The sequence below is a fragment of the Rhinolophus sinicus genome, chromosome 3 (genome assembly GCF_057876585.1).
Source record: "Rhinolophus sinicus isolate RSI-liver-muscle chromosome 3, RSI-T2T, whole genome shotgun sequence".
In the NCBI taxonomy this organism is placed as follows: Eukaryota; Metazoa; Chordata; class Mammalia; order Chiroptera; family Rhinolophidae; genus Rhinolophus; species Rhinolophus sinicus.
Window position 1 is genome coordinate 114,919,512 of NC_142503.1, and position 23,312 is coordinate 114,942,823.

At 38.4% G+C, this 23,312-nt stretch overlaps 1 protein-coding gene across 1 annotated transcript; it reads left to right on the top strand.

Annotated features, from left to right (window-relative positions):
* The first annotated feature begins 30 nt into the window (after window positions 1-30).
* Window positions 31-19,968, top strand: FBXO33 (F-box protein 33). The gene is made up of 4 exons (XM_019713655.3): window positions 31-860; window positions 14,719-14,829; window positions 15,392-16,077; window positions 17,864-19,968. The coding sequence occupies exons 1-4, from the start codon at window positions 268-270 to the stop codon at window positions 18,133-18,135; spliced, it is 1,662 nt and encodes a 553-aa protein (XP_019569214.3). The 5' UTR covers window positions 31-267; the 3' UTR covers window positions 18,136-19,968.
* Window positions 19,969-23,312: the final 3,344 nt, after the last annotated feature.

The window sequence follows — 23,312 nt, forward strand, 5'->3', positions numbered from 1 at the left end:
CTGCTCTGCCTCCGCCTCCAGATGCGGGGAGGGCCGTCGTTTCCTAACAATAAATCCTGCGGCTTCCGGGCCCTTAAACGGTACAGGCGACCGTTTTAGAGTTCCTGAGTTTGCAAGAGTTGGATGTGCGTGAGTAGAGTTTGAGAGACTAGAGACTGGCTATTTGGTGACCACCCACGCAGAGGCCTTTCCCCCTATCTGCAACTTGTGCTGCACTTGGTTCCGCCGAGACTCACGACGGTTCCGCCCCCTTCTTCCTTGTCATTGATGTTGTTGTTCTTGTCAGTGCCGCAGCCCCGACCGCCGGGAGCTGGAACCCGAGCCGGGGCCGCCCGGGCGGCGCGGTGGCGGCGGCAGCGGCTGCGACGGCTGCGGAGGCTGCTCCGGGGACTGCGGGGGCGGCCGGGGGCCGGCAGCCGTCGGCGGGGCCGGATGGCTCTGTGCGGGCAGGCGGCGGGCGCCGCGTCGCTGCCCAGCGAGCTGATCGTGCACATCTTCTCCTTCCTACCGGCGCCCGACAGGCTGCGGGCCTCGGCCTCCTGCTCGCACTGGCGCGAGTGCCTCTTCTACCCGGCACTGTGGCCCCAGCTCCGCATCTGCCTCCGGATCTCACCGGCGGAGCAGCCTCGGCTCGAATTCCTCATGCGCAAGTGCGGCTGGTTCGTGCGAGAGCTGCGCGTTGAGTTCGCCGCGGAGAATTACCTGAGCGGAGGCGGCGGCCCGGGAGACCGAAGCGGCGCGGATACCGGCACTGGCGGGGAAGAAGTCGAGGCCCTGCAGCTCTCAACCCGTTGGCTGGAAGTGCTGCGCACCTACTTGGAGCTGGTGCTGTGCGTGCTGGTCAGCATCCGGAACAACAGGTAGGCTCCTCTTGGTCCTTCCGTCCACTCTCCTTCCTCCCCCCTCCCCCCCGCCGGGGCTCAGAGTCTCTTCCTTCCTGTTACCCCGAAATAGATTCGGTGCGGATACGCCCGGCCGGCTTCAGCATTGCTTGCTTCAGTGACTGGGGGTATCAGTTCTAACCTGGCGATTTCCTGGAGGCGGGAGGGCATAACGGGACTCATCAAAATACTTTAAAAACAGTGATGTACTGGATGTTTATCAGACATCACTTCTGGCGCCTTCCAGGCACTCTAATTCATCCTCTCGCTGGTGGTGCGATGGAGCCGAGAGGCTCCATCATTCTTCATTTTACAGATGGGAAAGCTGAAGCTTGGACGGTGAGGCCTGAGTCTTGGGAGCAACAAAACATAATTTCGGTTTTTTTGACTCGGAAACTGTTCGTTCAACAGATAGTTCGTGGTGGGTGAAGGAGTAGGTATGCCACTGGTGTCTCATAGTTATAAAGATTTTCCCTAAAAGAAATCCTTGACAGCCATTTTCTTACCCGGAATAGTTTTGATTAACTAGGCCAGGCACAAAGAGTAGGAGGAGTGCTTGTTAAACCTAGGGATTGGGGAAGAGCCTGATTATCAGGGTTGGAAGTCCCAACGCCTTGCACCTCCAGAATCAACTTGTCCCCAGTGATTCACCTAAAAGTAGCACAGTACAGTATGGTGATTGTGTGTGTTGGGCAAACTGGCCCTTGTCTGCAAAGAATAAGAACGTTACTGTCCTGGTTTTGCATCAGGACTTTACTGTAATTCTGGGACTAACTTCCTATGTTATGACCCATTATCCTAATCAGTATTTCCCCTTATTTCTCTGTTGCTCTCTCCAAAATCCTATTAATTTTGATTTTCTGTATCTGGATATTCTAACCTTACAATTAAACTATGAGTTGGAAGAAAGTTCAAAGGGTCAAAAAGGCGCAGTGTACATAGTAATAATAGTTTAGCAGTTTACAAGTACTTTGATATGCACTCTTATTTGACCCTATGAGTTAGGCAGAACAGCTATTATCCCTATTTTATGGAAAGGAAACTGATACTTAACAGGGTCAACTGATGTGCACATTTGTCATACAGCATTGTTTTTCTCCAAGAGCAGTGTCCTTACTTTTGCAATTAATACAGTATATTGAATGCTAAGCCATATATGTATATTTTTAATTCTGTGCCTGAATCAAAAGGGCTGGAAATAAGCATATAGCTCCAAGTTGTATCTAGAGCATGGCTCCATCATTCCAATGGCCTGTGTATTTCCCTTGCTCTTCACACCAAGTCGTTCCATTCCCTTACTTTGATTTTATGTAGCAAGAGAGGCCTTTTGAGGCTATAAATTGGTCTTGACCAGGTTAGAGACTCTTTGTCAGAGTTGAATGCATGGCTGGCTACAGGGCCAACTCACCCAGAAGTTGAAAAGATTCAGTCAGTGAACACTTAACCACTGATGAGATAGAGACTGGGGGTGAATTCAGTGAGTACCAATTAGATTTTTCTGTTCTGGGACCCAATAGCACTTCTGAACAACCATCCAAAAAATGTGTGCCTTTGGTCTAAGTCATAACAAGTCTTGCACAGAGCCTAGTTCCTTTTAAGTGTCTTAATAACTGGTTGGTTGGATGGATGGTGGATGGATAACGTTATATAGGCAAAATGGTGGTATAGTATGTCTTCCCCTTGTATTAGCATCCCAGACTACCTGTCTATAAGACCACCCTATGACTTTCCTTCTGGGTCAACTGTCACTTCTGTACAAATACAACACACTATCATTCCGGATTTTAAGGTTTTCTTGTCATTCATTCACTGTAAGGATGGTGCTGCATGTTGTGCGGCTTTGGTAGCATATTCATTGTGTATGTCTAAAATTAAAGTGTAGTGTCATTACATGTATTATTTCTACTAATGATATTTCAAAGGGTTTTTTTAAATTATGTGTTTGAAAATAAGTTAATCTGACCTTTATTTTTGAAAATGTCTTGAGACATCCTAGTAATATTGGAAATATTAATGTGAATGTTAAAAACATAAATGGGACTAGTTTTCTTTAAATTTTAACAAATTTCATAATGTTTTAAACCAAGTTGTTTATTTGGCAACTGGTCAAGCCTATTCTTATTTCCTTCCATAATCACTTAAACTACCGACAGGTTCAGTGAAGACCAAAAACAGCTTAATTTCATGTTTTTTGGTTTTCTAAAAATGTAAAATTTAATAACTAATGAGAAAAATGAACAGTTGATGTTGTTCTTTACATTTCCAAATTAAATTTACAGTAGTTTTGTTTTATAATTTCTGCTATTTTTTAAGTAGGGAAAGGGTATGAAACCTATCAGGTCACAAGCTTTATGTTTGCAGCCTTTGTGTTGCTTTCCTTTATATATATAATTCATACAATTCAGACTCTTATTTTGTTGTGTTCCAGTTATTTTCATGTTCCCCAGGAAAAGAACTAAAACTATAACCTAGAATTTTGGGAAATTTTCAAGGATACCATTCTGCGAGGATACTCGGCATTTTGTTTTGCATGATTTCTGGGTTTCATCTGCACATGTACTCTGAGTGACTTAGCCACCTTACTGATATCTTAGGTGTTAGAAACAGCTGATGAGGATCAAAATCCTTGAGGTACAAAAATGCTTCTCAGAGGGCAGAACACAGTCCTCCAGTTTTCAGATCTCCCTTCTTTACAGGGTGCTAGAATACCTGCCTTGATGAACAGTAAGAACAGAAACACAGTATGTACTCATCCAACTGTATTATAGGTTAAGTAGGCTGAATTTTTTTCTGCTATTGTCTTACAAGAAATTGTACTTAGAAGTTGAAAATAATACATTTAGATATGTAGTTTTAGGATTTAATCTGGTTGTCAAGTTGAGTACTGCCTATTGAAAGACTGTATTTCAGACTCCTTAGGAAAAATGAGAGTTCATGGACAAGATTTATGATAACAGCTAACTAGACTCAATCACTAGAAATGCTTACTCTTAAACAGTAGGCATAGGTACATTGTTATCATCTGGTTTATGCTTTTCTGGACTATATAAATATTTTAAGCTTTTTTGGGGTGAAATGCTAGATTGGGGTCAATACCTTTTTTAAAAGATGAATTCTGTCACAGGTGAGAGATTTGTATGAGGTTGACTTTCTTTTTAAAATTCTGGGTTACAACTCTAACTAGATGTCTGTAGATTGATTATTTTGTGACTCTGTCAGCTTAGTAGTAGAAGGTCTTTAATAATTCTTAGATTTGGTCTTGGTGATTTGACATGGGCAGGGAAGGGAAGTCTTACCTTTGTATTGTTTTCTCAACACCAGTGCACCAAGACCCAATAACTGATAAGGCCATTTAAAAATACACCTTAAAATCAGTAAAAAGTTCTTTGGACATGTCCCATTACTATCTAAAATGGTAGAAAATGCCTTGAAGGTGTTATCACTAACAACCCTTGGCCTTATTTTTCTTGAAATATTTTTCCCCATCATAGTTTAATAAATACATGTAATAATAGCAGTTTACTTTTTAGAGCTTACTTTTATTATTTGCTTAATGAAGCCCATTTACAGAATAAATATATTAATATATATAGGACCCCTGACCAGTCTACACTACCAAGAGGCGGTTGCCCGTATTGAAGAGAGGTGAGACAGTGCATACTCAACAGACTCCTTACAAATTAAAGTGGTTCCATAGGGATAGCTTCAAGGTCTTTGGGATGGGATCAGACTCTAACCTGCTAAAGAAACTAACCTCCTGGGAGGGCTGCTGAGAGGAATTAGGGCTCTCTAGCCATAGATACATTCTTAGAATGATTAAGAACTGATGGATGGAGGACAGGAAGTAAAACTCAACGAAAGATTGTCAGAGTGAAATATTTTTCTGTTTTAAATGAAGCCGTCTAGCACTTTTGAGTGAGGTGATTAAATTATTTGCATTTTAATGTGTTAGTTGTGAAGCTGCCTCCGAAGAGTTCATCCAGAAGAGTTCACCCAACTTGATCAATTTATATAGGACCTAAGATGATAGTTATAAAAAAATCTATTTTTTTCCCTCTATATATTGAGAGCCTACTGTGCCAAGCAGTGAAGACAACCTCATATTCCCATGGACTCAACATTCTAGAGGGGAAAGGCAGACAGAAACAAGTAAACGAAAGAAAGTATATTTAGGTGGTGAAAATAAAAGAAAATCTGAAAAGAAAAGAGGGCTGTGTAATATTGACTAGGTGACAATATTAGGTAGAGTGGTGAGGGAAAATCTTCGGAAAAAGACATTTGAACTGCAACATGAATGACAAGAGTTGCCCATCTGAAGACCTGAGCAACTAGCATTCCTTGCAGGAAAAAACAGTAAGCACCACGTCCTTAGGCCAGACAAAACTTTTGGCTGTTGGAGCAGTAAGAAAGAAAGTATGGCAGGATCATGTGACTAGGGATAAGAATGGTGTCCTGATGAGCTCTGAGATGCAGAGGGAGGAAGGAATGGGGTATGTGGGTTTAGGAATGAAGTTTAGACTATTCTAAGAATAGAAGAAGTCATTGAAAAACTTTTAAGGAGAAGAGTAATATGATCTGATTTGCATTTTAAGACAATCGTTCTGGTTTCTGTGTAATGAATGAGTGATAAGAGGGAGCAATAGAGGAAGCTGGGAGACTGGATGAGAAGCTGTTGCATTAATCTAGGCAGGAGATGATGGAAATGTAGTGGAGATGAAAAAAAGTGGATGGATTTAGAACATATTTTGGAAATAGAGCCAAGAGGCTGCTTCGGTGTAGATAAAGAAAAGGAAGAGTCAAATATTTGTCATTTCCCTGGTAGACTCACTCAGTTTTTTTGTCCTTAGTACTGTTAAAATTGTCTTTTAATAGCATGTTAAATAGCAATTTTAAATGTCAGTCTTATTTTAAAAAGTCTTTTCTGTATAATCCCTAGGATTTGAGGATGATGGTAATTCTGCTGTGGTAACTGCGTAAGTAAATTTTAAAGCAGATTCTAAGAAATCACTTTTAGTTAACAGATCTAATAAAGCTAGAAGGCATACTTTTATAAGCTGGTGACTTATTTCTGGTCTCTAACTCTGTGCTGTCCAATATGATAGCCACTAGCCCCATAGAGCAATTTCAATTTTAAGTAAAATGAAAGATTTATTTAGTCATACTAGCCACATTTCAAGTGCTCCATAGCCATCTGTGGTAAGTGGCCACCATATTGGACAGCATCGGCTGCAGCATTTCCATCATGGCAAAAAGGTCTATTAGAGAACACTTCTCTAAAGAGTTTGTGTTTGTTTGATTTGGGTGTGATCATTCATTAGCATTTGTTAGATGAAATATGTTATCAAAAAGTGTTATGTGGATGAAAACACACTTGATAGTGAACATAACTAAAAAGAATAGAATTGACCTGAAAGAATTTATGCTATGATGTAGATTATTTTAGCTTTTATTAGTTTAGAAAAGGAAAAGTTGCATTTTATGAGCTACTTTACAGCATTATGAAAGGTTTTAAGCTTTTTAAGAGCATCTTTTGAAAGTACGAACTTCTTACGTATTCCTCTTTTTCATAGGTGATTAGACTTGGCTGTATTAACTCAAATTTAAGGTGGCTGTGTTTTGCATTTTGCCACTCATGATACTATATTACACCAAAGAAATAATTTTGGGTCCTCTGAAATGAAAGGAAACATACTAAAGTTACTGCCACAGATGAAGTTCTGCAATTCTGAACCACAGAAGAGGGAACGAGGTCATCATGAGCAAGACATCAGAAGCCTTTGGGTCCTCAGTTGTACTAAATAGTCCAACAGAAATACCATAAAAAGATGAACGGTTTTCAGCCCTCTGCAGTTAGACTGTAAGGAATATTTCTTAGGTTCATAGGTGGTTAAGATTGTTTTCGAGGAATTGCTCAAACTAACCCACTAAATCTGTATGTGTAGGTTTTTATAAAAATCTGTCAAATATAGTGATGGTTGTTTAATTCATAGGGAAATTGTTATGCTTAAAATAAAGGTATCTCTTTTCAATGGAAGTTTTTATACAACTTAAATATGTATATTAAAACTATGGTTGAAAAGATAAGTGAAAATCACAGGTTTTGAGAAAAGAATTTTCACTTTTCTGGGCAAATGTGTTATTTTAGAGGGAGTCCTAGTATATACTGTACCTGAAAACTGGTCTACACCCTAAATTTGTGATGTTTGAGGTGTACCTAAATTAGCCCTAGTTTTTATCATGAACTAAGGTAAATATACTATTCAACAAACATTTGTTGAATGCCAGACCCTGTTCTAGCTACTGGGGATACAGCAGTAGTCAAAAAGCTCTGCCATCATGGAGCTTATTCTAGTGAGAAAAGAAGACAAAAATAAGTAAAATATATAGCACCACAGTTGGTAATATATGCATGAAGCAAAATGAGGCAATGAAGGGAGATGGGAATGGTGGAGGTGGGAAAGAGTGTTGCTGTCTAAAATAGGAAATTGAAGGAAAGTCTCAAGGACAGAAGTAGTATTTGAAGAGAGGGGGTGAGCAAGCCATGGGAGTGTCTGTCGCTCTCGCACTCCTCGCCCTGGTCCTGGCCCTCACGCTCCTCGCCCTCGGGAAGTAGCAGTACACGGAGGAGTGTTACTGCAGTGGGACTATAACTGCATCCTTAAGACACTGTTGAAAACAATGAGATGTAGAAGAGGTCGGCCAGATGAAGGGGAAGGTGATGTGGAAATCAATAGGCCCTTATTAGGCTCTCCTTAGGACTTTGACTTTTACTGAGGTGAGGAGCCATGAAACCATTTTGAGTCGTGACATGATCTAACATAATACTTCAAAAGGAACATTCTAGCACTGTGTTGGGAATAGTTTGTAAGCAAGACAAGGGTAGAAGGGATGAGCTGGCTTAGGAGACGGATACAGTAATCCAGGCAAGAGATGACGGTGGTGTGGACCCGGATGGGAGCAGTGGAAGTGAGGAGTAGTATGATTTTGTATTTATTTTTATCTGGAGGCCCTCTAGAAGTGGAATGTAAGTATAAAAGATGAAATTGTTCGGCTAACATTACAAATGCCCCTTTAATTGCTACTCCCTACTAGATCTAAAAATATTTTTCCTTTGGCTGTTTTTATTCATTTTGTTTTCTTTTGTGTTAATGACTTGTACTCCTTTAAAAAAAAAAAAAAAAAGACCTAGAGTTTAGACACAGTTTATTTTCTGAAAACATGGCTTATCTTTGTTCTTACCACCAAGTACTTTCACACAGTGCCCTGTTCATATGCGTCTTGCGTAAATTTGAGTCATTCTGTTGAATTGCCCCGGAAACTTCTGGTCTTCTTTATTGCAGTCAGTTGGCATTTTCATTTTCTCCTTTTTCACTTTCCTGCTTCATGTAAAGCAGTTACTACTTGGAATTTGCCTAAGTCTGGCCCTCAGATGAACTATGGGTTCAAGATAGTAGGAGTAAGTGGAAAGAAAGAAGCAGGTGGTACTCTGCACAAGGATTTTTCCTTCCATTTGCCTCCAAATAGCTGCTCTCATCACCTATACCTCTAAGCCCAGGTAAATGTTTTTCTATCCAGACAGTCATCATGTGTACTCTTCTTCTGTTACATCTCTCAAGTGGACAAGGAAACGTGGGGGAGGCCAGAGTTGAGCTACCTTTTAACCTGATTTGTTATACAGATGTTGCTGGTAACTTCAAAAAAGAATCACACTCTTAGAAACCTCAAAAGGAAATTTTAAGGCAAAGAGGAAAGGTAGTCACTTAAGGCAAAAGACTGATCTTCTGTGGCTGAGACCCACCTTCTCAAGCATTCACAACCACTCCATACAAAAGTTACCACCAGGGTCATGGGGCTTGGTTAGGCCTAGTCGTATTTCCAGTACTGTAGAGAGCTGAATAAGTGTGTTCTTGACAACCCTTAAAATCCTAAGCTAGTTTTCCCAGAGAAGCAGCAGCATTCAACACCATGTGACATAGGCACCATTATTATCCCTGTTTTACAGATGGTGAAACTGAGGCACAGAGTAGTTAAATGAACTTGCCAGTTACACAATTAGAGAAATGACTGCCTTGTTTTCTAATTTTTTAATGAAATTTCCAAACACACAAAAACTAGACACAGTAAAACTATCACCCAGATTCAATAATTTAAGGATTTTTCCACATTTACTTTCTTTTTATCTTTACTGAAGTATTGTAAAGCAAATCCAAGATATCAACGTCATTTTATACTACACAATTCAGTGTAAAACTCTGAAAATTATGGACATTTTTATATATAACCACAATGTTCTTAATATACCTAACAAAGTTATCAATAATTCGTTACTCTCACTCAATTTTTTAAAAAATGAGTCTTTTTAAAATCTTTATTTCCACTCCAAGAGACTAAACTCATGTACACTTGAAATGTAACCACCATAACTTTTCACTTAGAAAAATGTAACCACTTAGAAACTTAGCCTACAGACTCTTTGGCACACAATGCATACTTTAATAATTGAGTGAGCAAAGAGTAAGAGAAGAGTCTGTAAGCTAAGTTTCTAAGTTATAAGTACTTAGCGATCTGATTTAGCTCTGGATCTGAAACTGATGACTTTTAAAAATAGGATTAAAGAGGAATGCAATTAAGTTGAAATTCATTCTCTTCTGGCAATATTATGGGTTTTTGCATGTTTTAGAACGATTGATTATCAAACAGTTTATGATTTTGTGCTCTTTCACAACATATTTTAGAATTTGCAAAGGGACTAGAAAGTAGATTATATCCTATTAATATTACCATAGGAACAGAGCTAAATTAATTTGAAGAATTAAGATGAAAAGTTTCTAACCAACTGTAATGTTTTCACAATACGTTTTTGTTACATGCCTTTTGAGCAATTGCACATTGTGCAGGAAAGAACCCTGTTTGCTTCTTTAGCTCACTGGCTGATTCAATGAATGAATGAATGAATGAATGAATAAACTAAGTAAATAAAACTCAGGTCACGGATTTCATCTTTAAGTAAAAGGATTATGTGGCACAATTCCCTTGTTATTTGTATGTCTCCTGGCCTCAAACGAGGCCTCTTTATTGCCATGGTTCAGTAGGTTGTATTGTAGTGTTGTTGCCTAGATGTTCTTTTCAGCCCCTTTTTTATCATTTGAAACAATAATGAGCCACCTGGGAGCTACATGCAGTTTCTTTGGCTTCACCATGATCTATAACTTCAACATGATACATGTGAAAATTGCCCTTGAATTGCCAGTGGTTTTTTTTTTCCTAAGTTTTAAAGTGAATTACTCTTTTCTCTATTACTTAATAAAATTTCATTTTGAATGGAAAAGTAAGTTCCTAAAATTATTTTTCCACAAATATCTATCGTATGCTACTATTCTAAAATACTCCATTTATACCTTTCCCAATACCTTTCAGTAAGACAATTGTATTCAAGGATGTAGTTTAATTATAAGAATTAACATGTGAACTAAATGGGAGTCAGAACCCAAGTTTCTCTACCTAGCTCTGCCCTAACTGGTATTGCAGTCTTGGACAAATCACTTCAATTTCCTCATCTATAAAGAGAAGCTGTTGAATTGGGTGATCCCACAAATCATTCCAGCTGCAAAAGTATGTCAGTGATTAATTACATATGTCAGAAGTTTATGCATGTATTATTGGTTCTACTGTAATAGGATTATTACCATTTTACTGCTGCAAATAGAAAGAATTTTTGTTAAATTTTCCTGGAGTGGCATGTTTCTAACATTGCTGGGATATTTAAAAATTACTAAAAGAAATCTTCCAGAGAGTCTCTTTGTGTTAATTTGTTAAATTTTACTAATGTGCAGGTTGTTCATTTTAAATGATTTTAATGTGAATTAAGTTCTTATAAAGGTGAAAAGCTATGTAAAGCTAATTTAAATTTCTTTTCTGAAATCCCAAGTAGTACATGTTTGTAAAAATATAATATTTGAAAAATACAGAAAAAACAAAATTAAAAATTCACCAGAGGGCTGGCCCGGTGGCTCAGGCGGTTAGAGCTCCATGCTCCTAACTCCGCAAGCTGCCGGTTCGATTCCCACATGGGCCAGTGGTCTCTCAACCACAAGGTTGCCAGTTCGATTCCTCAACTCCCGCAAGGGATGGTGGGCTGTGCCCTCTGCAACTGGCAACTGGACCTAGAGCTGAGCTGCGCCCTCCACAACTAAGATTGAAAGGACAACAACTTGACTTGGAAAAAAGTCCTGGAAGTCCACACTGTTCCCCAATAAAGTCCTGTTCCCCTTCCCCAATAAAATCTTAAAAAAAAAAAAAAAAAAAATCACCAGAGATAATCGCTGGTAAAATGTGATGCATCCTTTTGCAAAATAAGAATAATAATCTACATGTGGTTTTCCATTAATATTCTATCTTGTGCATTTTTTCCCATCATCAAAAATCCTGTCATGCACTACTTAACTATTATTATAGAAAAGTCAAAATCCAGAATAATGACAACATCAAACCCTGACAATGATAATGGAACAACAGGAACTTTCATTCATTGTTGTAAGGAGTGCAAAATGGTCGTCACTATGGAATATAATTTCTTACAAAACTAAACATACTTTTACGATACAATCCAGCAATCATGCTCCTTGGTATTGACCCAAAGGAGTTGAAAACATGTCCTCACAAAAACCTACATGTGGACATTTATAACAGATTTATTCATAATTACCAGAATTGGGAACAACCAAGATGTCTTTCAGTAGGTGAATGAATATGTTAACTTTGGTACATCCAGACAGTGAAATTATTATTCTTTGCTAAAAAGAAATGAGCGATCAAGCCATAAAAAGACATAGAGGGCCGGCCCGGTGGCCCAGGCGGTTAGAGCTCCGTGCTCCTAACTCCGAAGGCTGCCGGTTCGATTCCCACATGGGCCAGCGGGCTCTCAACCACAAGGTTGCCAGTTCGATTCCTCGAGTCCCACAAGGGATGGTGGGCAGTGCCCCCTGCAACTAAGATTGAACATGGCACCTTGAGCTGAGCTGCCGCTGAGCTCCCGGATGGCTCAGTTGGTTGGAGTGCGTCCTCTCAACCACAAGGTTGCCAGTTCGACTCCCGCAAGGGATGGTGGGCTGTACCTCCTGCAACTAGCAACGGCAACTAGACCTGGAGCTGAGCTGCACCCTCCACAACTAAGACTGAAAGGACAACAATTTGACTTAGAAAAAAGTCCTGGAAGTACACACTGTTCCCCAATAAAGTCCTGTTCCCCTTCCCCAATAAAATCTTTAGAAAAAAAAACAAAGACATAGAGGAACTTAAATACATATTACTAGGTAAATAAAGGCAATCTGAAAAGGCTAGATACTGTATAATTCCAACTATATGAGACACTACAAACAGCAAAACTGTGGAGACAATAGAGATCAGTGGTTGCCAAAGGTGGGGAGGGGAGAGATAAACAGGCAGAGCACAGAGGATTTTTAGGGCATTGAAAAGCTCTGTGTGATATTATAATGATGGATATATATCATTATACATTGGTCCAAACCAACAGAATGTACAACACCAAGAGTGAACCCCAAGGTAAACTATGGACTTTGGTGATTATGATGTGTCAATATAGTTTCATCCTTGGTTAAAAAAAATGTATATATATTTTGGTGAGTAATGTTTATAATTCTGAAGTCCCTTCCATCTATCCTTTTCACAGCAAAAATTTTTTAAAATTTGTATCCACTGTCTCTCTTTCCTCACTTCCAGTCTGACCTCTTCTCATCACACCACATAAACGACTTCCATTCTGATCATCGTGTTGCTAAGCCAAATGGACATGTTGAATTCTTGTAAGACCTCGCAAGCAGTGTTTGACACTGCTTTGTTTTTTGTGAAAGTTATCCCTTGATTTCTGTGATTTCCACATCCCTGACTTTTCTCCAACCTCTGACTTCTCCTTTGCAGCCTTCTCCTTCTCTAATTATTGAAGTTACTCACAACTTAACTTTTTGCCTGCTTTTTTTCTCATTTATACTCTTACCCTAAGCCCCATTGCCGCATGACTTCAGTTATTATCCAGATAACTGCTCAGTTCCAGATGTGGAATAGCCTACTCGACATCTTAACTTGATTGTCTAAAAGACACCTCAAGCTCAGCATACTCAGAATAAAGTTCATGATGTAAATATTCTAGCACCTCACCTCCACCGCCCCACTCAAAAAAAAAAAACCTAAACCTTAATTTCTGACTCATTTCTAAGACTCTCTGTTTTAGAGAAAAGTTCTACCATCTGTGCAGTTCCACAACCCAGAAAATTTAGGAGTTATTCTTGACTACTGCCCACCCTCTATAGCTAATCCAGCAACCCTCCCTGTCCATTTTAGCTCCTAAATATAGCTTTGAGACTGTCTATTTTCTTCACCTCTACCACCAAAACCCATTTAAGGTACCACTATTTCTCATCTCTGTTACTAAAATACTCTCTTAACTAGTCTCCCCACTCTGTTCTTCCAGGTTGTTCTAACACTATAGCAATATTTTCCAGACAAATTTAATCATGTTATTATTCCCTGCTTAAAAGCACTTTAGGGCATCTCATTATTTTGAAGACAAAAATCAAACTTTTCTATTTGATATAGAACTTGATCTACCGCTACAGCCTCATTTCATGTTCCCGCTCTCCATAGCCTGGATTCCTTTTGGTATCACAAGCTCAGTCTGCTCCCCTCCATTTCAGGGGCTCTACACATGCTTTTCCTTCTTCCTGTAACACCTTCTCCTGAGCCTCTTTCTCCTGGTTAACTCCCACATATCCTTAAGATCCGCTTTTAATCGATTTATTTAGAGAAGCCTCCTGTGACTTAGTGTCAGATACCCTGCAATATGTGACCCTGTATGCCCGTCCTTCACAGTGCTTGAGTCCCGTCTTGTCTCCAGTAGAGTGCACATTGCCTGGCACAGAGTAGGCGCTCAGAGACTATTAGTCTGAATGAATAAACTAATTACTGAGCATTCGTCAAGCTAAATTTTAGACTTATCGGGCTTTTTAGTGAACCTAAGGTTATTAATTTAGGAAAATGTGGCATATTATCAAGAAATGTTATTATTTACTTAAATCTTTTATCACTCTTGCAATACACATTTCTTATTAAAGGTATCCTAAGTTATAAGTGGAATCTCATATTGGCATTTAAGTTTTTTTATCTGTATTCAGTTTTTTGTTTTCTACTGTAGAATTTTAATATTAGAAAAGTATGTATTTTGTAGCTAAAATTATCTAAAACTGAAAGATTTTTACATAGTTTTTTTAATCTCTCGGTAATAAGCTATACATTTGATCATAAAACGGGGGAAGTTTCTCTAGATTTTAGCCAAAGAATATTTCTTACTGAGAAGGCATCTTCAGGGCAGTGCCCCACACTTGAGCATTTAACATGTTGACTAAGTTAACTGGTTTGGGAAATTTTTACATAATTAACATCTATATAAAATTTAGAGCTTACACAGTTATTTCACATGTCATTTTGTTATTTATTCAAACATAAACCCTTTAAGGTACGTTTTATTATTACTAATAAAGAATTGAGGGACATTAAGAGACTTTTCCACGGTCATTAAAATATTCAGTTCCTGAACTAATTGTTAAACCCTAGTTCTCATTCCTTAAAGCTTATGCTGTTTCTTCTGTATCACATTGCTTTTCATTGTATGTAAAAAGCAATCTGAAAGTTCGTAATTGGAGTCTAAGTGAGTTTATAAGGTAGAAATTTTTCTAGAATACCCCTTCTGTGAATTTTTAGTTTTAATATTTGTATTTTTGTATATTAATTATTTAGACAATCATTTAAATTATTTTCCTTGTAGGAACCTCCAGAAGTTTAGCCTCTTTGGAGACATAAGCGTTCTACAACAGCAAGGAAATTTGTCAAATACATACCTCAGCAAAGTGGACCCTGATGGCAAAAAAATTAAGCAGTAAGTTATATAGTTAGTGGAAAAGGGCTTATATTAATAATTTTAGTTTTTTCCTGAGACATTGTAAGATACAAGTCAGAAGACTAATGATTTTTTTTCTAAAAAGAACATATGTCCTAGAAATGTCTTATCTATGAAGTACAGTGATCGATATATGCCATTCCATGTCAAATATTTAAGACAAATCGAAGAATTTTCTGCGTAACTACTGCCTTTTAAACTGTTATTTCTCTACTTGCCTTTGCTGTAACATAAGTTGTATACCATCAGTCTTTTCTACCATACTGGTGCAGAATGCTGCTTTCCTTGGATGGAGAGGATATTTCTATATGTTTAATGTATCTACATGTTTAATATATCTAGAGGTTTAATGTATCTATCTTAATCACATTTAAGTGTGAATTTAGTGGTATTTATGATAATAATACTTGTGGGTTGGATAGAAATTAACAGAGAAAATGGATCTCCACATTGCATGCCATTTCATTGTCTGTTTTCAAAAGGCAGAGTTGAAAGAGTAGAGCTATGAACAGGATCGTTGTGGCTTTTGTTTTCCTTACAGAATTCAGCAGCTGTTTGAAGAAATACTGAGTAATAGTAGGCAACTGAAATGGCTGTCCTGTGGGTTTATGCTGGAAATAGTAACCCCAACATCACTATCATCTCTCTCAAACTCTATTGCCAACACCATGGAGCACCTGAGTTTACTGGACAACAATATTCCTGGTAACAGCACCCTTATCACTGCAGTGGAACTGGAGCGATTTGAGAATCTGCACTCACTTGCCCTGGATTTCTGTGACTTTACAGCTGAGATGGCAAGAGTATTAACTGATAGCAACCATGTGCCTTTGCAGCGACTGTCTCTCCTGGTCCATAATGTTTCCGTGATGCACAAGTCTCTGGACAACATGCCAAACGATGAGCATTGGAAAGCCTTGTCACGAAAGAGCACCAACCTTCGGGTCTATATAATGGCTTTTGATATCAAGAGTGAAGATATGTTAAAGATTCTGAAACCCAGTATACCACTAGAGAGGATTCATTTTGACAGCTACATCACTTATGTTTCAGGGGCTATTGTTGATCTCATATCCAGGCAGTATGACAAGTTCCTCACTCATTTTATATTAATGAATGATGTGATTGACACGTCTGGTTTTCCAGATCTTAGTGACAACAGAAATGAAGATCCGTTGGTTTTATTAGCATGGAGGTGCACAAAGCTCTGTCTTCTGGCAATTCACGGTAAGTGATTTTTGTTCACTATAATTTGGTATTAATAGTACACCTAGAACATTTTATGTTAATAGGAAGATAGCATTAGTATTTATAGTGCCAAGAAATCTTATAACAGGGCCAGCCAGGTGGCTCAGTTGGTTAAAGCAGGAGCTCTGAACAACAGGGTTGCTGGTTCGATTCCCACATGGGCGAGTGAGCTGCGCCCTCCACAACTAGATTGAAGACAACGAGCTGCAGCTGAGCTTCCAGAAGGGCGGCTAGATGGCTCAGTTGGTTAGAGCGTGAGCTCTCAACAAGGTTGCCAGTTCAATTCCCACATGGGATGGTGGGCTGCGCCCCTGCAAATAAGATTGAAAATGGCGACTGGACTTGGAGCTGAGCTGTGCCCTCCACAACTAGATTAAAGGACAACGACTTGGAGCTGATAGGCCCTGGAGAAACACACTGTTCCCCAATATTCCCCAATAAAATTAAAAGAAAATAAAAAGAAATCTTATAACAAATTGATGCAGATTTTCAAAAGTATAAGGTCTGTAAGATATACCTGTTACGAGTAGAAAGTCATATTTCTACCCCAAGTGTTCTGCTCAGAGTTCCCTGTTATTTTTTTCTTCCATTGTATGATGGCATTTCACAAAAATTTATCTAAGAAAACATACATATTTATGTACCTACAGTAGATCTGTTTCCTGTAATCACAGATCTCTTAAAAACATAACACAGAAAGAAGAGAACGTACAATTTCTTTCATGCTCGCTGCCTCATCTTCTAGATTCTAGGTCTCAACATAGTAATTTGTATGACATTTTTTAATGGTGGTTCCACTGATTGGGCAAATTCTTTTTCTTACTGGGTCCTTTCATCTTAATACAAAGTATTCTCATTTGCAGAGCGAGTTGCTATTCTGACAAATTAGAAGAACATTTTACCTCCTTTTTTGGTACTTATAAGACATTTATAGGATACAAAATAGTCTCTATGAATATCATAAACTCTTTTATTAGCCATGTTTCATTATTTTTGAAAATACTTTTTTAGCCTGCATATGTGTTTTCCTTTTCAAGTTTTGCTTTATATCTTGGTCAGCAAGCAAAGGTAGTAGCAAAGAATAGGCCAATACTGAAGTTAAGAAGTAAAATGAGGATTTTTCTAAGGATAAAGAAATGTCAGGTTATTCAAAAGTTAATTTAACCCAGTCTTTTTAAAGCTTTTTTTTTCTTTTAAGAAATAAGACGTTACATACAGCTAATGCCCCTCAATCTATTCCCTTTATTCCTTCCCAGTGGTTATTATTCTGAAGTTAGTACCGATCATTCCCATGACTGTTCTATACTTCACATAGTTGCTGACAATTAACAATTTATCTTTAAAGTTTAAAGTGTCACTTCATAACTTTGAACTATGAATGATTTTTCACTAATGAAAAAAATACCAGTTTGCTATGTATTGTTAATGATATTAGATAAAAAATTTTCTTTACAATGCATCACTATCCAAAGCTGTATATTGTGCTTTAAATGTCTTTGATTCTACTAAATGCAGCAATATCAGCATAGGATTAGCACCTTCCAGCTCACCTCCCACGGTGATGTTCTTGGAGACGAAATTAAACTGCTAGGCTTTTTTTTTTCTGGCTAAACAATCATACTGCTTTTCCAATCTCAAATCTCAATATATATTTAAAGGAAAAGGACCAAAGTGCTAATTGAGATAAAAATTTGTGCAAGACTTACCAAATAGACAAAATGCAACGCAAGGAAATGACGGTGCTTGTCTTTTGCTTGTTTTCAAGGTTACACAGTGTGGGCACACAACCTCATTGCCATTGCTCGTCTTCGTGGCTCTGATCTAAAAGTGCTTGAAGTCACCGAAGAAAGCATTGATTTTGACCAAGGTGAACTGGCCGACCAGGATGTGGATCCAGTGCATAACCTTATTGAGCAGGTATCCCTGGGCCTGGGTCAACCTTGGCACGCAGTCATGGACATCGAATCACTCAGTGTCTTCACTGAACCAAATCGTCACTTTTACAGAGAGATGCAAAGCTTCAGCGAAGACATTTAGCTTGTTTTTAAATGTACAATTCCTGTGGTTACATATGCAAGTAGGGTTCTATTATGTTTTTTTCAGTAGTGTGAATTAATCCCTTTGTGCTGTGTGTAATCAGTATTAGCTTCATAGAATTATATGTGTATATTCTACTTCTTGATCAAAGAAAGTAGTCGGGTATTGGTTTAGAAGTTCAAAGTGACGATGTATAGGGTTTTCACGGTTAATGGACTTGTTACTAAACCTTAAGAATATACAACTGAAGGCTGTCTGAGGTTGCTGGCTAACTTTATTTTTCACTGAGTTACTCTGCCTTTTTGATGTTTCTATCCTTTGTGTGTCAGAGTTCAGAACTCAGGAGCCAAAATATTTTTATACATATATAGATATATATCCATAGCCTGGTGGATTTGTATGCAATGCACTGAATCCACGCATTCTAATAGCATTTCATTAATTCTTATTTGAAATGGAAGGGAGGACAATACCCCAAATGAGTTATCTTTAACAGAAGAACCAAGACTTTAACTTTCATCACATATATAAAATTGATATCACCAATTCCCATTCTGAATTTTGTATAGTACTAGGTTAGAATATTGCTTAACCCTTTTTTAAATGCATTTACATAAACATGAATATTCAAATTGTTGGATTTTTTTTTTTTTAAGACTATATCTGACATAATTTTATTTATCGATAACATTATATTTTCAAGTTAGCTTTTTAGCCCAGATTTCAAATAGTAGAGGAAGAAATAAACTATACCCCAGGGTAAAACCTCCTAAGAGAAAATCAAAACCCAGAGTTGTAAACACATATGCTTGCAAACAAACATTAGTCGTGAAATCCCTAGCAACAAGTCACTGGATTTTTCTCTGTCAGCGCGCGTGTCAGCTGCCAAAGAATAGACTTAACTGAAGAAGTGCCCACATGCTGGCAGGGGCCGGCCCACTCTGGCCAGCCAGATACTGCTAGATTGTAATATTTAAGGTCGAATTTCGACCTGTGGTACACAGCTGTGCTGTGGCTCAGTCAGCAACCTCAGAACTCTGAAAAACAAAACAAAAAAAAAAACCATGCACCTGTTTCACTGTGAATAGTGAATGTAAAGTAGAAAGGAAAAACTGAACGCTTGTTCTATCACAGGTATGAGCTGCTATGATACATGAAGAACATTCCATGAAGTATGTTTTAAAACCTTGTTATATCTGAGAGGCTTTAAAAGCCGATTTAACTGTTTCAGGGCAACCGCGGTACAGACGTGGTCTCTGTGAGACTTCCACCTGACCCCAGTTTTAAGTGGTACGAATGTTGTGCATTTAATGTTAAAGGACAGTCTGCAATAATAAAGTAAGTAGCCAACGTGGGTGCCCAGCAGTGCTGAGACCTGGCTGCTCTATTGTAAGCTTTGGAAACACAATTTATGCAACAGATGTCCAGATATGATTCTATTTATGGAAAAAGTTTATATGTGTTTTACAAATGGTTTTACCATCTTATATTAAAATGACCTTTTGACAGGTGTGCACTGTTTTGTCTCCAGTGAGCACATACCATGCGGATTTTATATGTACATCAGTAGTGTGAATCCACTGGCACAGTGTGTGTAAATGCCAGATGTGGTGAGATTTTATCTTATAAATGTGATCAGATAAAATAACTCCTGACAGAAACTGTAAGGAAACCAGCTGAATGTTTGACCTGGTGACTGATGTTATATGGTTTATGTTAAATGTATATTCTTTTAATCAATGAATAAAGCATTAAAAAGTGATCATTGAAATATATTTTATTGTATATGAAGCATGAAAACTTTTAGTGTTAAATAAACTGCAATAATCCTTATATTGTGTATAATCATATGTTAGCTCCTATTGTAATCTGGGCAGCAAAGCTTAAATTTGAGAATATGTCATAAAAAGTATTAGGTAGAATAGTTTGGAAGTTTTAATGTTTTTAATTCACTTGGGCAAAATACAAGCTTAAAACCAACAAAAGGCTGGTTAGCACAAAATACAAGTGTATTATGCATTTAGAATACATTATTGATGTGGTAAAACTAATAGACTATAAGAACTTATTTTTTAAAATTCCTATTCTGGATGCAAAAATATTTCAATATGCCAGTATTAAATAGTTCATGAACCCCTGTATTGCTTTAGTTTGGCTTTGAAATCTCCATTCTCGGGTACTGAAACAAATAGCTGTCACTTATGAGAAAGAAAATGGCTTCTTTTCCTTCTTCCATCTTTCCTTCTTTAATCATTCCAGACACTGACTCTTCCAGACATTGCCTCACCTTGGAATAATCTGGTACTCAGAGGACTGTCATCAGACCTGCGCTTCCTTAGTAGACACATCCAATTCCTTTAATTAGGTCAATATGTGTGTATTTAAAATACCAAAATGGTACCCACAATGTATGAAAAACTATAAACAAGAGTAGCATACAAGTGAAAGGTATAGTAGTAAAGCACTAAACTGGGAGGCTTGACGTATTTTCTACTCTGCTCTCTGACTACTGCTATGTGACCACAGGCTCTTCCTTGAGCTGCTTCCCTCTTCTGTGAAAGGAGGGATTGGACTTGGTCATCCAAAACCGATTCTTCAGCGAAAGTTTCAACCCTTATTAGCTTAACAGCTTACAGACTTTTACAAGGTCATCTTTGAACAAATGTATTAAATAAAATATTTTCAAAACATATTTTACTAAACTATATGACATATACGTATCTAAAATTGCTTTCTCATTTCCCCCACCACTGTAGGAATTAAAAAGTTAAGGATTCCCCCCCACTGCGAAATTTGACTGGCTTAAAAAAAAAAAAGTTAGGGATTCAATGGAGGGCTTGGGAACGACAGTATGCTTATGGCTGAACACATATAATGTTTATATATATGTGAATCTATATGTTTATAGATTCACGTATAATAGATTCAGAAACGAAATTGCTGAGTGGCCGGTTAGCTCAGTTGGTTAGAACATGGTGCTGATAACACCAAGGTTGCCGATTTCATTCCCACATGGGCCACTGAGTTGTGCCCTCCTTAAAAAAAAAAGAAATTAAATTGCTTGGGACTTAAGCAGGAATCAGACTGGACCTTTATGCCAGTACGTAAAATGGTGCTAATGGAGTCACACACAAGAAAGGTGGGAAAACCCAGCCACCACACCGCATTGTCTGTATCAGTGCTTTCCAAACATTTTCATGTCTGACACAAATAGAAAATATTGTACAGCAAAATGATATAAACTGGAAGGAACTGATCCAAAAAAAAAAACTCATTATATAATTGATAAGAAAAAATGCAGAGGATTTGGAGACATAAATATTGTATAAAACTTTCAAATAAAATCTTGTCAAATGTTTCAACTGATAACTTCTTAAAAACTTTAATATTGCCACCAGTGAGAAACATCACACAAATAAGTGATTTTTAATTTTTTTCCACGATTCAAAAACTTAAACAGCTGAAATTATACTTAAGAAATCTAACTACTCTAAATGTAAATGTAATGTCGAGGTTGCTTGTGAATTAATTTCAAATTCAAGTAATTTTTGTCATTACAAGTATTTCAAAATAATGATGCAGCTCTAATTTGTAGTCTGCCATACATAACCCTGCCACTAGTACAGCCACCTCCGAGAGCACAGGTCAGCCACCAACACACAGAATTTAGGTGATTTATGTGAAGGCAATTAATAGCCTCCAGGGCGCCACCTCCCACCTCCAGCTCCCAACCAGATACATGTGGGGCATCACACTTGGGCTTTCCTATATCCTCTTTGGACACCTGGAACATACCGTGTTTCCCCAAAAATAAGACCTAGCTGGACAATCAGCTCTAATGCGTCTTTTGGAGCAAAGATTAATATAAGACCCGGTATTTATATTTATTATATTATACCTGGTCTTATAGTAAAATAAAACTGGGTATTCTATTCTATCGGGTCTTATAGTAAAATAAGACTGGGTCTTATATGAATTTTTGCACCAAGAGACGCATTAGCGCTGATTGTCTGGCTAGGTGGTATTTTCAGGGAAACAGTACTTCCCTCACAGCTTCACACACCAACCCCTTGTCCCTGATGGGCAGTTGAGCACTGCATCTGGCTGGGGAGTAACGAGTGCCTGAGTTTGCTGTCTATTCGGGGCACACTGTCAGACCCAGCTCCACTCCAGCTGTTCTCCACGAAGAGACCGAAAGCATCAGAAGGCAACCAGCCACCCCAGAATTCACGTGCCTGGAGGGTCAGCACCCTGGAACAATCTCCTAACTAACTTGGCTTGCTGGTTGTGGAAAGAAGATGGAAGGTATATTGTGAATAAATTTTCAGGACACTTGAATCATCCTTCCTTTCTGAAAGAAAAAAACAACATGAAGGCAAGATAATACCAAGTTTTAGCAAGGAAGAGGGAAACACTGACAGGTGGAACTTGAATTGTCATACCCACTTTAGAGAGTTAATTTGTGATATCTTGTCAAGTTAGAGTTGCCTGCGCCCTGTGACCCAGCAATTTCACTTCTAGATGTATTCTCAACACCATGTCTTCGATCTTTTTATTCTCATAGTTCCTAAAAATCTTAAAATGAATTTGAAAAACCATGTACTCCTTTGCCTAGTTTAAGTTAGGCATATAATATTAGTGTGGGGGCAGAGCCCCAGAAAGTAGTTTGCAGGCTCTCGGCCTCACGTGGAGGGGTGCTGGCTCGGGTAGTAGATGGCCATCAGCTGTGACTGATTGGCCGTCAGCTGTAGCCATTGAGCCATTAGCCACTAATATAACTGCTGCGGCTACGAAGGAGAGCTGAGGAGAGTGGAGGAGAGTGAAAGAGAGTCGTCGGTGGGTTGCAGACAAAACGGACAGCAGGTCGCACGTCCAGTGAACCCAGCCTCCAGTGAGACCGTAGTGGTATGACTCCCCTACCTATGGCTCCGTGGGTGTTCCTTTTTGGCCTCACCATATCCTGCGTTCTTGTGTGGAGAGCGGGAGCAGAGACCCTGCAGGCCTCCCCGCACGACAATTGGTCATAATCATAACAAATTTAATAAACAGTTTAAAATGAACTGTAAACATCTTTAAAAAAAATAATGGGATCTAAATGCCATAGTAATTTGGTACCTACTACCATCCATCCGTTTAAAAGATTCAGTAAGCTCTTGGTCACTTGAAAATTTTACATC